The sequence below is a fragment of the Gallus gallus genome, chromosome 2 (assembly GCF_016699485.2).
Source record: "Gallus gallus isolate bGalGal1 chromosome 2, bGalGal1.mat.broiler.GRCg7b, whole genome shotgun sequence".
Lineage (NCBI taxonomy): Eukaryota > Metazoa > Chordata > Aves > Galliformes > Phasianidae > Gallus > Gallus gallus.
In genome coordinates, this window is record NC_052533.1 from 148,540,175 (window position 1) to 148,552,969 (window position 12,795).

General features: G+C 69.6%; 1 protein-coding gene across 2 annotated transcripts in view; it reads right to left on the reverse strand.

The window, feature by feature from the left end:
• HGH1 (HGH1 homolog) overlaps positions 1 to 12,795 on the reverse strand; it is a 28,316-nt gene that overhangs the window by 1,782 nt on the left and 13,739 nt on the right. The window contains exons 5-6 of one of the 2 annotated variants that reach the window (XM_040696152.2): positions 6,334 to 6,456; positions 1,288 to 1,373 (exon numbers count right to left, since the gene is read on the reverse strand). In XM_040696152.2, coding sequence (XP_040552086.1) covers positions 1,288 to 1,373; positions 6,334 to 6,456 — 209 coding nt within the window. Of the gene's footprint in view, positions 1 to 1,239; positions 1,374 to 6,333; positions 6,457 to 12,795 lie in introns of both variants that reach the window. The other variant, XM_040696151.2, reaches the window with a different exon arrangement.

The following is a 12,795-nucleotide window of genomic DNA, read 5'->3' on the forward strand; positions in this document are numbered from 1 at the left end:
CGTCTCTCCACCCTTCAAGGACCCTTCCAATCCAACCCAATCATCCCATGGCTCTATGACCTTCAAGGACCCTTCCAATCCAACCTAAGCATCCCATGGCTCTATGACCTTCAAGGACCCTTCCAACCCAACCCAACCACCCCAATGCTGTATAACCTTCAAGGACCCTTCCAACCCAACCATCCCATGTCTCTACGACCTTCAAGGACCCTTTCAACCCAACCCAACCATCCCATGGCTCTATGCCCTTCAAGGACCCTTTCAACCCAACCATCTCATGTCCTCTCCACCCTTCAAGGACCCTTCCAATCCAACCCAACCATCCCATGGCTCTATGCCCTTCAAGGACCCTTTCAACCCAACCATCTCATGTCTCTCCACCCTTCAAGGACCCTTCCAATCCAACCCAACCATCCCATGGCTCTGTGACCTTCAAGGACCCTTCCAACCCAACCATCCCACATCCCTACACCCTTCAAGAACCCTTCCAACCCAACCCAACCATCCCATGTCTCTATGACCTTCAAGGACCCTTCCAAACCAACCATCCCAGGGCTCTGTGATCTTCAAGGACCCTTCCAACCCAACCCAAGCCCCCCAAGGCTGTATAACCTTCAAGGACCCTTCCAACCAACCATCCCACATCTCTCCACCCTTCAAGGACCCTTCCTATCCAACCCAAGCATCCCATAGCTCTGTGACCTTCAAGGACCTTTCCAACCCAACCCAACCATCCCATGTCTCTATGACCTTCAAGGACCCTTCCAAACCAACCATCCCAGGGCTCTGTGATCTTCAAGGACCCTTCCAACCCAACCCAACCACCCCAAGGCTGTATAACCTTCAAGGACCCTTCCAACCCAACCATCCCATGTCTCTACACCCTTCAAGGACCCTTCCAACCCAACCATCTCATATCTCTCTGCCCTTCAAGGACCCTTCCAACCCAACCATCCCATGTCTCTACGACCTTCAAGGACCCTTCCAACCCAACCCAACCACCCCAAGGCTGTATAACCTTCAAGTACCCTTCCAACCCAACCATCCCACATCCCTACACCCTTCAAGAACCCTTCCAACCCAACCCAACCAACCCACATCTCTATGCCCTTCAAGGACCCTTTCAACCCACCCCAACCCAACCATCCCACATCTCTCCGCCCTTGAAGGACCCCTCCACCCCACCCCACTCCCCACATCCACCCCCCCACTGACCCCCACATATCCCCCCCCTCTCACCGTGCTTCCTCCCTCTTCCTCCTCTCCTCCTCCTCCTCCCCATCCCACCTCCTCAGCCTCTCCTCCACCTCTGCGGGGATCTCCACCTCCATGAGGTTCTCCATGCCCTCCTCCGGTTCGTCCCCGATCAGCACCTGCCCCACAGCGGCAGACAGCTGACACCCGGACCACCCCCCCTTTTACCCCCCCCTTACACCCCCTCCTACCCCCCCACAACTCCCTCTGCCCTACCCCATCTCCCTTACCCCCCCCACCCCCCCTATCCCCACCCCTTTTCCTCCCTCCCTCCCCTTCCCCCCCCACCCCCTTTCCTCCCCCCTCCCCGCCCCTCCCCCCAAACCCCCACCCCTTTCCTCCCCCCCTCCCCCCTATATCCCTCCTCGCCCCCTTTCCTCCCCCCCTCCCCTCCCCCCACTCCATCCCCTTCCCCCCCCCACCCCCTTTCCTCCCCGCCACCCCCCCTCCCCTTCCCCCCCCACCCCTCTTACCCCCACCCCCTTTCCTCCCATCCTCCCCTCACCCCTTCCCCCCCACCCCCTTTCCTCCCCCCCACCCCCCCAACATCCCTCCCCACACCCCCCCCAGCCCCCTCCATATCCCCCCCACCCCCTCACCTGCACCTCTACCACCCCCTCCTTCCCCCCCCACCCTCTTTCCTCCCCCCCTCCCCTTCCTCCCCCCCACCCCCTTTCCTCCCCCCCTCCCCTCCATCCCCTTCCCCCCCACTCCCTTTCTTCCCCCCCATCCTCCATCCCCTTCCCCCCCACCCCCCCCAGACCCCCACTCCCTTTCCTCCCCCCACCCCCTCACCCCCCCCACATCCCTCCCCACCCCCCCACCCCCCCAGCCCCCCTATATCCCCCCCACTCCCTCACCTGCACCTCTACCGCCCCCTCCTTCCCCCCCTCCCTTCCCCCCCTCCCCTCCCCCTTCCCCCCTCCATCCCCTTCCCCCCCCCACCCCCTTTCCTCCCATCCGACCCCCCCACCCCTTCCCCCCCACCCTCCATCCCTTTACCCCCCACCCCCTATCCTCCCCCCCACCCCCTTTGCTTGCCCCTACCCCCCTACATCCCTCCCCACACCCCCCCAGCCCCCTTCTATACCCTCCATACCCCCCCACCCCCCCTCTACCACCCCCTCCTATACCCCCCCCACCACCCCCTTTCCTCTCATCCTACCCCCCCACCCCCTATCCTCCCCCCTCCCCTTCCCCCATTCCATCCCCATCCCCCCCCCACCCCCCATACCCCCACCCCCTTTCCTCCCCCCCACCCCCTTTCTTCCCCCCTACCCCCCCTACATCCCTCCCCACACCCCCCCCAGCCCCTTCTATACCCCCCCACACCCCCTCACCTGCACCTCTACCGCCCCTCCTTTCCCCCCCAACCCCATTTCCTCACCTCCCCCCCTCCCCCCCTCCCATTTCCTCCCCCCACCCCCTTTCCTCCCCCCCTCCACCCCTTTTCCTCCCCCCCCACCCCTTCCCCTTCCCCCTCACCCCCTTTCCTCCCATCCTACCCCTTCCCCCCCCACCCCCCCTACTCCCCACCCCCTTTCCTCCCCCCCCACCCTCCATCCCTTTCCCCTCCACCCCCTTTTCTCCCCCCCTCCCCTTCCCTCCCTCCATTCCCTTCCCCCCCCACCCCCTTTCCTCCCCCCCACCCCCCCATCCCCTTCCCACCAACCACCCCCTCCTCCCCCCCACCCCCCTACCCCCACCCCCTTTCCTCCCCCCCTCCCCCCCATCCCCCCCAACCCCTTTCCTCCCCTCCCCTTTCCCCCCCCCTCACCTTCCCCCCCACCCCCATTCCTCCCCCCCTCCCCTCCGCTTCCCTCCCCCCTCCCCTCCCCTTTCCTCCCCCCCTCCACCCCCTTTCCTCCCCCCACCCCCTTTCCTCCCCCCCACCCCCCCTACATCCCTCCCCACACCCCCCCAGCCCCCTTCTATACCCCCCATCCACCCCATACCCCCTCACCCCCCCCTCTACCACCCCTACCCCCTTACCCCCCCCACCCCCTTTCCTCCCCCCCTCCATCCCCTTCCCCCCCCACCCCCCTACCCCCCAGCCCCTTTCCTCCCATCCTACCCCCCCACCCCTTCCCCCCCATCCCCCTACCCCCCACCGCCTTTTTTTCCCCCCCCCTTACCCCCACCCCCTTTTCTCCCCCCCTCCCCTTCCCCCCCTCCATTCCCATCCCCCCTTCCATCCCCTCCCCCCCCACGCCCTTTCCTCCCCCCCTCCCCTTCCCCCCCTCCATCCCCTTCCCCCCCATCCCCCCCACATCCCTCCCCTCCCCCCCTCCATCTCCTTCCCCCCCCCACCCCCCCACCCCCTTTCCTCCCCCCCACCCCCCTACATCCCTCCCCACACCCCCCCAGCCCCCTTCTATACCCCCATCCACCCCATACCCTCACCCCCCCTCTACCACCCCTACCCCCTTACCCCCCCACCCCCTTTCCTCCCCCCCTCCATCCCCTTCCCCCCCCACCCCCCTACCCCCCAGCCCCTTTCCTCCCATCCTACCCCCCACCCCTTCCCCCCCATCCCCCCTACCCCCCACCCCCTTTTTTTCCCCCCCCCTTACCCCCATCCCCTTTTCTCCCCCCCTCCCCTCCGCTTCCTCCTCCCTCCCCTCCCCTCCCCTTCCCTCCCCCCCTCCACCCCCTTTCCTCCCCCCCATCCCCCCTACCCCCCACCCCCTTTTTCCCCCCCCCTTACCCCCACCCCCTTTTCTCCCCCCCTCCCCTTCCCCCCCTCCATTCCCATCCCCCCCTCCATCCCCTTCCCCCCCCACCCCCTACCCCCACCCCCTTTCCTCACCCCCCTCCCCTTCCCCCCCCACCCCCTCACCTGCACCTCTAACACCCCCTCCTTCCCCCCCCACCCCTTCCCCCCCCATCCCCTTCACCCCCACACCCTTTCCTCCCCCCCTCCATCCCCTCCCCCCCCACCCTCCATCCCTTTCCCCCCCACCCCCTTTCCTCCCCCCCTCCATCCCCTCCCCTCCCCCCCTCCATCCCCTTCCCCCCCAACCCCCTCTCCTCCCCCCCCACCCCCCCTACATCCCTCCCCACACCCCCCCAGCCCCCTTCTATACCCCCCATCCACCCCATACCCCCTCACCCCCCCTCTACCACCCCTACCCCCTTACCCCCACCACCCCCTTTCCTCCCCCCTCCATCCCCTTCCCCCCCCACCCCCCTACCCCCCAGCCCCTTTCCTCCCATCCTACCCCCCCACCCCTTCCCCCCCATCCCCCCTACCCCCCACCCCCTTTTTTCTCCCCCCCTCACCCCCACCCCCTTTCCTCCCCCCCTCCCCTTCCCCCCCTCCATCCCCTTCCCCCCCATCCCCCCCACATCCCTCCCCTCCCCCCCTCCATCTCCTTCCCCCCCCTTCCCCTCCGCCCCCTTTCCTCCCCCCCACCCCCCCTACATCCCTCCCCACACCCCCCCAGCCCCCTTCTATACCCCCCATCCACCCCATACCCCCTCACCCCCCCCTCTACCACCCCTACCCCCTTACCCCCCCCACCCCCTTTCCTCCCCCCCTCCATCCCCTTCCCCCCCCACCCCCCTACCCCCCAGCCCCTTTCCTCCCATCCTACCCCCCCACCCCTTCCCCCCATCCCCCTACCCCCCACCCCCTTTTTTCCCCCCCCCTTACCCCCACCCCCTTTTCTCCCCCCCTCCCCTTCCCCCCTCCATTCCCATCCCCCCTTCCATCCCCTTCCCCCCCGACCCCCCCTACGCCCACCCCCTTTCCTCCCCCCCTCCATCCCCTTCCCCCCCCACCCCCTACCCCCACCCCTTTCCTCCCCCCCCTCCCCTTCCCCCCCCACCCCCTCACCTGCACCTCTAACACCCCCTCCTTCCCCCCCCACCCCCTTCCCCCCCCATCCCCTTCACCCCCACCCCCTTTCCTCCCCCCCTCCATCCCCTCCCCCCCCACCCTCCATCCCTTTCCCCCCCACCCCCTTTCCTCCCCCCCTCCCCTTCCCCCCCTCCATCCCCTTCCCCCCCCAACCCCCTCTCCTCCCCCCCCACCCCCCCACCCCCCTTCCTCCCCCCCACCCCCCCTACATCCCTCCCCACACCCCCCCAGCCCCCTTCTATACCCCCCATCCACCCCATACCCCCCCACCCCCCCCTCTACCACCCCTACCCTCTTACCCCCCCCACCCCCTTTCCTCCCCCCCTCCATCCCCTTCCCCCCCCACCCCCCTACCCCCCAGCCCCTTTCCTCCCATCCTACCCCCCACCCCTTCCCCCCCATCCCCCCTACCCCCCACCCCCTTTTTTCCCCCCCCTTACCCCCACCCCCTTTTCTCCCCCCCTCCCCTTCCCCCCCTCCATTCCCATCCCCCCTTCCATCCCCTTCCCCCCCCACCCCCTTTCCTCCCCCCCTTCCCTTCACCCCCTCCATCCCCATCCCCCCCACATCCCTCCCCTCCCCCCTCCATCTCCTTCCCCCCCCCTTCCCCTCCACCCCCTTTCCTCCCCCCCACTCCCCCTACATCCCTCCCCACACCCCCCCAGCCCCCTTCTATACCCCCCATCCACCCCATACCCCCTCACCCCCCCCCCTACCCCCCCTACCCCCTTACCCCCCCCACCCCCTTTCCTCCCCCCCTCCATCCCCTTCCCCCCCCCACCCCCCTACCCCCCACCCCCTTTTTTCTCCCCCCTCACCCCCACCCCCTTTTCTCCCCCCCTCCCCTTCCCCCCCTCCATCCCCTTCCCCCCCATCCCCCCACATCCCTCCCCTCCCCCCCTCCATCTCCTTCCCCCCCCCTTCCTCCCCCCCACCCCCCCAACATCCCTCCCCACACCCCCCAGCCCCCTTCTATACCCCCCATCCACCCCATACCCCCTCACCCCCCCCTCTACCACCCCTACCCCCTTACCCCCCCCACCCCCTTTCCTCCCCCCCTCCATCCCCTTCCCCCCCCACCCCCCTACCCCCCAGCCCCCTTCTATACCCCCCATCCACCCCATACCCCCCCCCCCCCCCCCCCCCCTACCACCCCTACCCCCTTACCCCCCCCCCCCGCCCCCCAACTTGTGGGGCTGCCCCCCACCCGGACGCACATGGATGACCCTCTCGCACGCCGTCAGCACTTCGGGGTCCCCCTCACGGCGGTGCAGTTCCCGCAGCACCGCGTAGGCGCCCCTCTGCCTTAACTGCAGCCGACCCCCTTTGGTGGCCGTGAGCTGTGGGGGGGGGAATGGGGAGGCAGTGTAAAGGGGGGGGGGGCCCTGCAGGAAGGGGTGGGGGGGCAGTGGGGGGGGGGGGGCTGCAGGAAGGGGTCGGGGGGCAGTGGGGGGGGCTGCAGGGGGGGGTGGGGGTGCAGAGGGGGGGGGGCTGCGGGGGGGGGGGGGGGGGGGGGCTGCAGGAAGGGGTGGGGGGCAGTGGGGGGGGGGGTCTGCAGGGGGGGGGTGGGGGGGCAGTGGGGGGGGGCTGCAGGAAGGGGTGGGGGGGCAGTGGGGGGGGGTTGCAGAGGGGGGGGGCTGCAGGGGGGGGGTGGGGGGCAGTGGGGGGGGGGGCTGCGGGGGGGGGTGGGGGGGGGGCTGCAGGAAGGAGTGGGGGGGCAGTGGGGGGGGGGGGCTGCAGGAAGGGGGGTGGGGGGGCAGTGGGGCGGGGGGCTGCAGGAAGGGGTGGGGGGGCAGTGGGGGGGTGGGGCTGCAGGAAGGGGTGGGGGTGCAGAGGGGGGGGTGGCGGGGGGGGGGTGGGGGGGCAGTGGGGGGGGGGGGTTGCAAGAAGGGGTGGGGGGGCAGTGGGGGGGGGCTGCAGGAAGGGGTGGGGGGGCAGTGGGGGGTGGGCTGCAAGGGGGGCAGTGGGGGGGGGCTGCAGGGGGGGTGGGGGGCAGGGGGGGGGGCTGCGGGGGGGGTGGGGGCGAAGAGGGGGGGGCAGCGGGGGGGGGCTGCAGGAAGGGGTGGGGGGGCAGTGGGGGGGGGCTGCGTGGGGGGGTGGGGGGGCAGTGGGGGGCTGCAGGAAGGGGGGGGGCAGTGGGGGGGGGCTGCAGGAAGGGGGGGGGGGCAGTGGGGGGGGGGCTGCAGGAAGGGGTGGGGGCGCAGAGGGGGGGGGGGGCTGCAGGAAGGGGTGGGGGGGCAGTGGGGGGGGGCTGCGGGGGGGGCAGGGGGGGCCGCATGATGGGAATGGGGGGTTCAGGGGGGGCTGCATGGGGGGGGGGGGGCTGAAGGGGGGCTGCGGGGGGGTGGGGAGCATTGGGGGGCTGCAGGAAGGGGTGGGGGCGCAGAGGGGGGGGCTGCGGGGGGGGGGGGGGCAGTGGGGGGGGTCTGCAGGGGGGGATGGGGGGGCAGTGGGGGGGGGCTGCGGGGGGGGTGGGGGGGCAGTGGGGGGGGCTGCACGAGGGGCGGGGGGCCAGTGGGGGGGGGGGCTGCAGGAAGGGGTGGGGGGGTAATGGGGGGGGGGCTGCAGGGGGGGTGGGGGGGCAGTGGGGGGGGCTGCGGGGGGGGTGGGGGGGCAGTGTGGGGGGCTGCAGGAAGGGGTGGGGGGGCAGTGGGGGGGGGCTGCAGGGGGTTGGGGGTGCAGAGGGGGGGGCTGCGGGGGGGGTGGGGGCGAAGAGGGGGGGGCAGGCGGGGGGGTGGGGGGGCAGTGGGGGGGGGCTGCAGGAAGGGGTGGGGGCGCAGTGGGGGGGGTTGCGGGGGGGGGTGGGTGGGGCTGAAGGGGGACTGTGGGGGGGTGGGGGGGCTGCATGATGGGGAGGGGGGGTTCAGGGGGGGCTGCATGGGGGGCTGTGTGGGGGGGCTGCATGGGGGGCTGCAGGGGGGGTGGGGCTGCACGATGGGGATGGGGGGCTCAGGGGGGGCTGCATAGGGAGGGTGGGCTGAAGGGGGACTGTGTGGGGGGTGGGGGGGGCTGAAAGGAGGGGGGGGGCTGCATGATGGGGATGGGGGGCTCAGGGGGGGCTGCATGGGGGGGGGGGGCAGTGGTGTGGGTGGGGGGCTGCACGATGGGGCTGGGGGGGCTGCGTGGGGGGCTGTGTGGGAGGCTGTAGGGCTGCATGGGGTCACAGTGGGGAGCACTTGGGGGGGGGGGGGCTCTGTCCGTCCCATGGCCCCCAGCCCCATGGCCCCGCCCCATAGATCCATGAGCCCCATAGCCCCATATCCCCACCACCCTATAGCCCCCAGCCCCATAGCCCCATATCCCCACCATCCTATAGCTCCCAGCCCCATAGCCCCACAGCCCCACCACCCTATAGCTCCCAGCCCCATAGCCCCACATCCCCACCACCCTATAGCCCCCAGCCCCACATCCCCACCACCCTATAGCTCCCAGCCCCACATCCCCACCACCCTATAGCCCCCAGCCCCATAGCCCCACATCCCCACCACCCTATAGCTCCCAGCCCCACATCCCCACCACCCTATAGCTCCCAGCCCCCAGCCCCACATCCCCACCACCCTATAGCCCCCAGCCCCATAGCCCCACATACCCACCACCCTATAGCCCCCGACCCCATAGCCCCACATCCCCACCACCCTATAGCTCCCAGCCCACATCCTCACCACCCTATAGCTCCCAGCCCCACATCCCCATCACCCTACAGCCCCCCGACCCCATAGCCCCACATCCCCACCACCCTATAGCTCCCAGCCCCATAGCCCCACATCCCCACCACCCTATAGCCCCCGACCCCATAGCCCCACATCCCCACCACCCTATAGCCCCCAGCCCCACATCCCCACATCCCCACCACCCTATAGCCCCCAGCCCCATAGCCCCACATCCCCACCACCCCACAGCCCCCCAACCCCATAGCCCCACATCCCCACCACCCTATAGCCCCCAGCCCCACATCCCCACCACCCTACAGCCCCCCGACCCCATAGCCCCACATCCCCACCACCCTATAGCACCCAGCCCCATAGCCCCATATCCCCACCACCCTATAGCGCCCAGCCCCATAGCCCCACATCCCCACCACCCTATAGCACCCAGCCCCACATCCCCACCACCCTATAGCCCCCAGCCCCACATCCCCACCACCCTATAGCTTCCAGCCCCACATCCCCACCACCCTATAGCTTCCAGCCCCACATCCCCACCACCCTATAGCCCCCAGCCCCATAGCCCCACATCCCCACCACCCTATAGCCCCCAGCCCCATAGCCCCACATACCCACCACCCTATAGCCCCCGACCCCATAGCCCCACAGCCCCACCACACTTTAGCTCCCAGCCCCATAGCCCCACATCCCCACCACCCTATAGCACCCAGCCCCACATCCCCACCACCCCACAGCCCCCAGCCCCATAGCCCCACATCCCCACCACCCTACAGCCCCCAGCCCCATAGCCCCACATCCCCACCACCCTACAGCCCGACCCCATAGCCCCACATCCCCACCACCCTATAGCTCCCAGCCCCACATCCCCACCACCCTATAGCCCCCAGCCCCACATCCCCACCACCCTATAGCCCCCAGCCCCATAGCCCCACAGCCCCACCACCCTATAGCTCCCAGCCCCATAGCCCCACATCCCCACCACCCTATAGCTCCCAGCCCCACATCCCCACCACCCTATAGCCCCCAGCCCCATAGCCCCACATCCCCACCACCCTATAGCTCCCAGCCCCACATCCCCACCACCCTATAGCTCCCAGCCCCCAGCCCCACATCCCCACCACCCTATAGCCCCAGCCCCATAGCCCCACATACCCACCACCCTATAGCCCCCGACCCCATAGCCCCACATCCCCACCACCCTATAGCTCCCAGCCCACATCCCCACCACCCTATAGCTCCCAGCCCCACATCCACATCACCCTACAGCCCCCCGACCCCATAGCCCCACATCCCCACCACCCTATAGCTCCCAGCCCCATAGCCCCACATCCCCACCACCCCACAGCCCCCCGACCCCATAGCCCCACATCCCCACCACCCTATAGCCCCCAGCCCCACATCCCCACCACCCCACAGCCCCCCGACCCCATAGCCCCACATCCCCACCACCCTATAGCCCCCAGCCCCATAGCCCCACATCCCCACCACCCTACAGCCCCCAGCCCCATAGCCCCACATCCCCACCACCCTACAGCCCGACCCCATAGCCCCACATCCCCACCACCCTATAGCTCCCAGCCCCACATCCCCACCACCCTATAGCCCCCAGCCCCACATCCCCACCACCCTATAGCTCCCAGCCCCATAGCCCCACATCCCCACCACCCTATAGCTCCCAGCCCCATAGCCCCACATCCCCACCACCCTATAGCTCCCAGCCCCACATCCCCACCACCCTATAGCCCCATAGCCCCACATCCCCACCACCCTATAGCACCCAGCCCCACATCCCCACCACCCTATAGCTCCCAGCCCCACATCCCCACCACCCTATAGCTTCCAGCCCCACATCCCCACCACCCTATAGCTCCCAGCCCATAGCCCCACATCCCCACCACCCTATAGCCCCCAACCCCATAGCCCCACATCCCCACCACCCTATAGCCCCCAACCCCATAGCCCCACATCCCCACCACCCTATAGCCCCCGACCCCATAGCCCCACATCCCCACCACCCTATAGCCCCCAGCCCCACATCCCCACATCCCCACCACCCTATAGCCCCCAGCCCCATAGCCCCACATCCCCACCACCCCACAGCCCCCCGACCCCATAGCCCCACATCCCCACCACCCTATAGCCCCCAGCCCCACATCCCCACCACCCTACAGCCCCCCGACCCCATAGCCCCACATCCCCACCACCCTATAGCACCCAGCCCCATAGCCCCATATCCCCACCACCCTATAGCGCCCAGCCCCATAGCCCCACATCCCCACCACCCTATAGCACCCAGCCCCATAGCCCCACCACCCTATAGCCCCCAGCCCCACATCCCCACCACCCTATAGCTTCCAGCCCCACATCCCCACCACCCTATAGCTTCCAGCCCCACATCCCCACCACCCTATAGCCCCCAGCCCCATAGCCCCACATACCCACCACCCTATAGCCCCCGACCCCATAGCCCCACAGCCCCACCACACTTTAGCTCCCAGCCCCATAGCCCCACATCCCCACCACCCTATAGCACCCAGCCCCACATCCCCACCACCCCACAGCCCCCCGACCCCATAGCCCCACATCCCCACCACCCTATAGCCCCCAGCCCCATAGCCCCACATCCCCACCACCCTACAGCCCCCAGCCCATAGCCCCACATCCCCACCACCCTACAGCCCGACCCCATAGCCCCACATCCCCACCACCCTATAGCTCCCAGCCCCACATCCCCACCACCCTATAGCCCCCAGCCCCACATCCCCACCACCCTATAGCTCCCAGCCCCATAGCCCCACATCCCCACCACCCTATAGCTCCCAGCCCCATAGCCCCACATCCCCACCACCCTATAGCTCCCAGCCCCACATCCCCACCACCCTATAGCCCCATAGCCCCACATCCCCACCACCCTATAGCACCCAGCCCCACATCCCCACCACCCTATAGCTCCCAGCCCCACATCCCCACCACCCTATAGCTTCCAGCCCCACATCCCCACCACCCTATAGCTCCCAGCCCCATAGCCCCACATCCCCACCACCCTATAGCCCCCAACCCCATAGCCCCACATCCCACCACCCTATAGCCCCCAACCCCATAGACCCACATCCCCACCACCCTATAGCCCCCGACCCATAGCCCCACATCCCCCACCACCCTATAGCCCCCAGCCCCACCATCCCCACATCCCCACCACCCTATAGCTCCCAGGCCCCATAGCCCCACATCCCCACCACCCTATAGCCCCCAAGCCCCATAGCCCCACATCTCCACCACCCAACAGCCCCCCGAACCCCATAGCCCCACATCCCCACCAACCCTATAGCCCCCCCCAGGCCCCATAGCCCACACCCCACCACCCTATAGCTCCAGCCCCCCAGCCTCCTGGCCCCCAGTCCTAACAGCTTCCAGCCTCATACCCCCAAACCCCTCCCCACAGCCCTGACCCCCAGCCCCATACCCCAGACCCCCAAGCCCCACGGCCCCCCCCAGCCCTCAGCCCCACAACACCCTCCAGCCCCACGGCCTCCCCATCCCCATGGCCCCCCCAGCCCCATAACCCCCCAGCCCCTGGCCTCCAGCCCCACGACCCCCCCCAGCCCCACGGCCCCCCCCCGCCCCACGACCCCCCCAGCCCCACGACCCCCCCCCCCAGCCCTCCAGCCCCTGGCCTCCAGCCCCATGACCCCCCAACCCCCACCCCCTAGCCCCACAAACCCCCCGCCCCAAGCCCCCCAGCCCCATAACCCCCCAGCCCCACGTCCCATGGCCCTCCCAGTCCAACAAACTCCCCCATCCCCACAACCCCCCAGCCCTCCAGGCCCCTGGCCTCCCATCCCCATGACACCCCACCCCTCCCGCCCCCCAGCCCCCCAGCCCCGTCCCCCCAACCCCATCAACCTCCCCCAGCCCCACGACCCCCCTCATCCCCCGACCACCCCAGCCCCACGATCCCCCATGACCCCCAGCCCCACGACCCCCAGCCACACGGATCCCCCAGCCCCATAACCC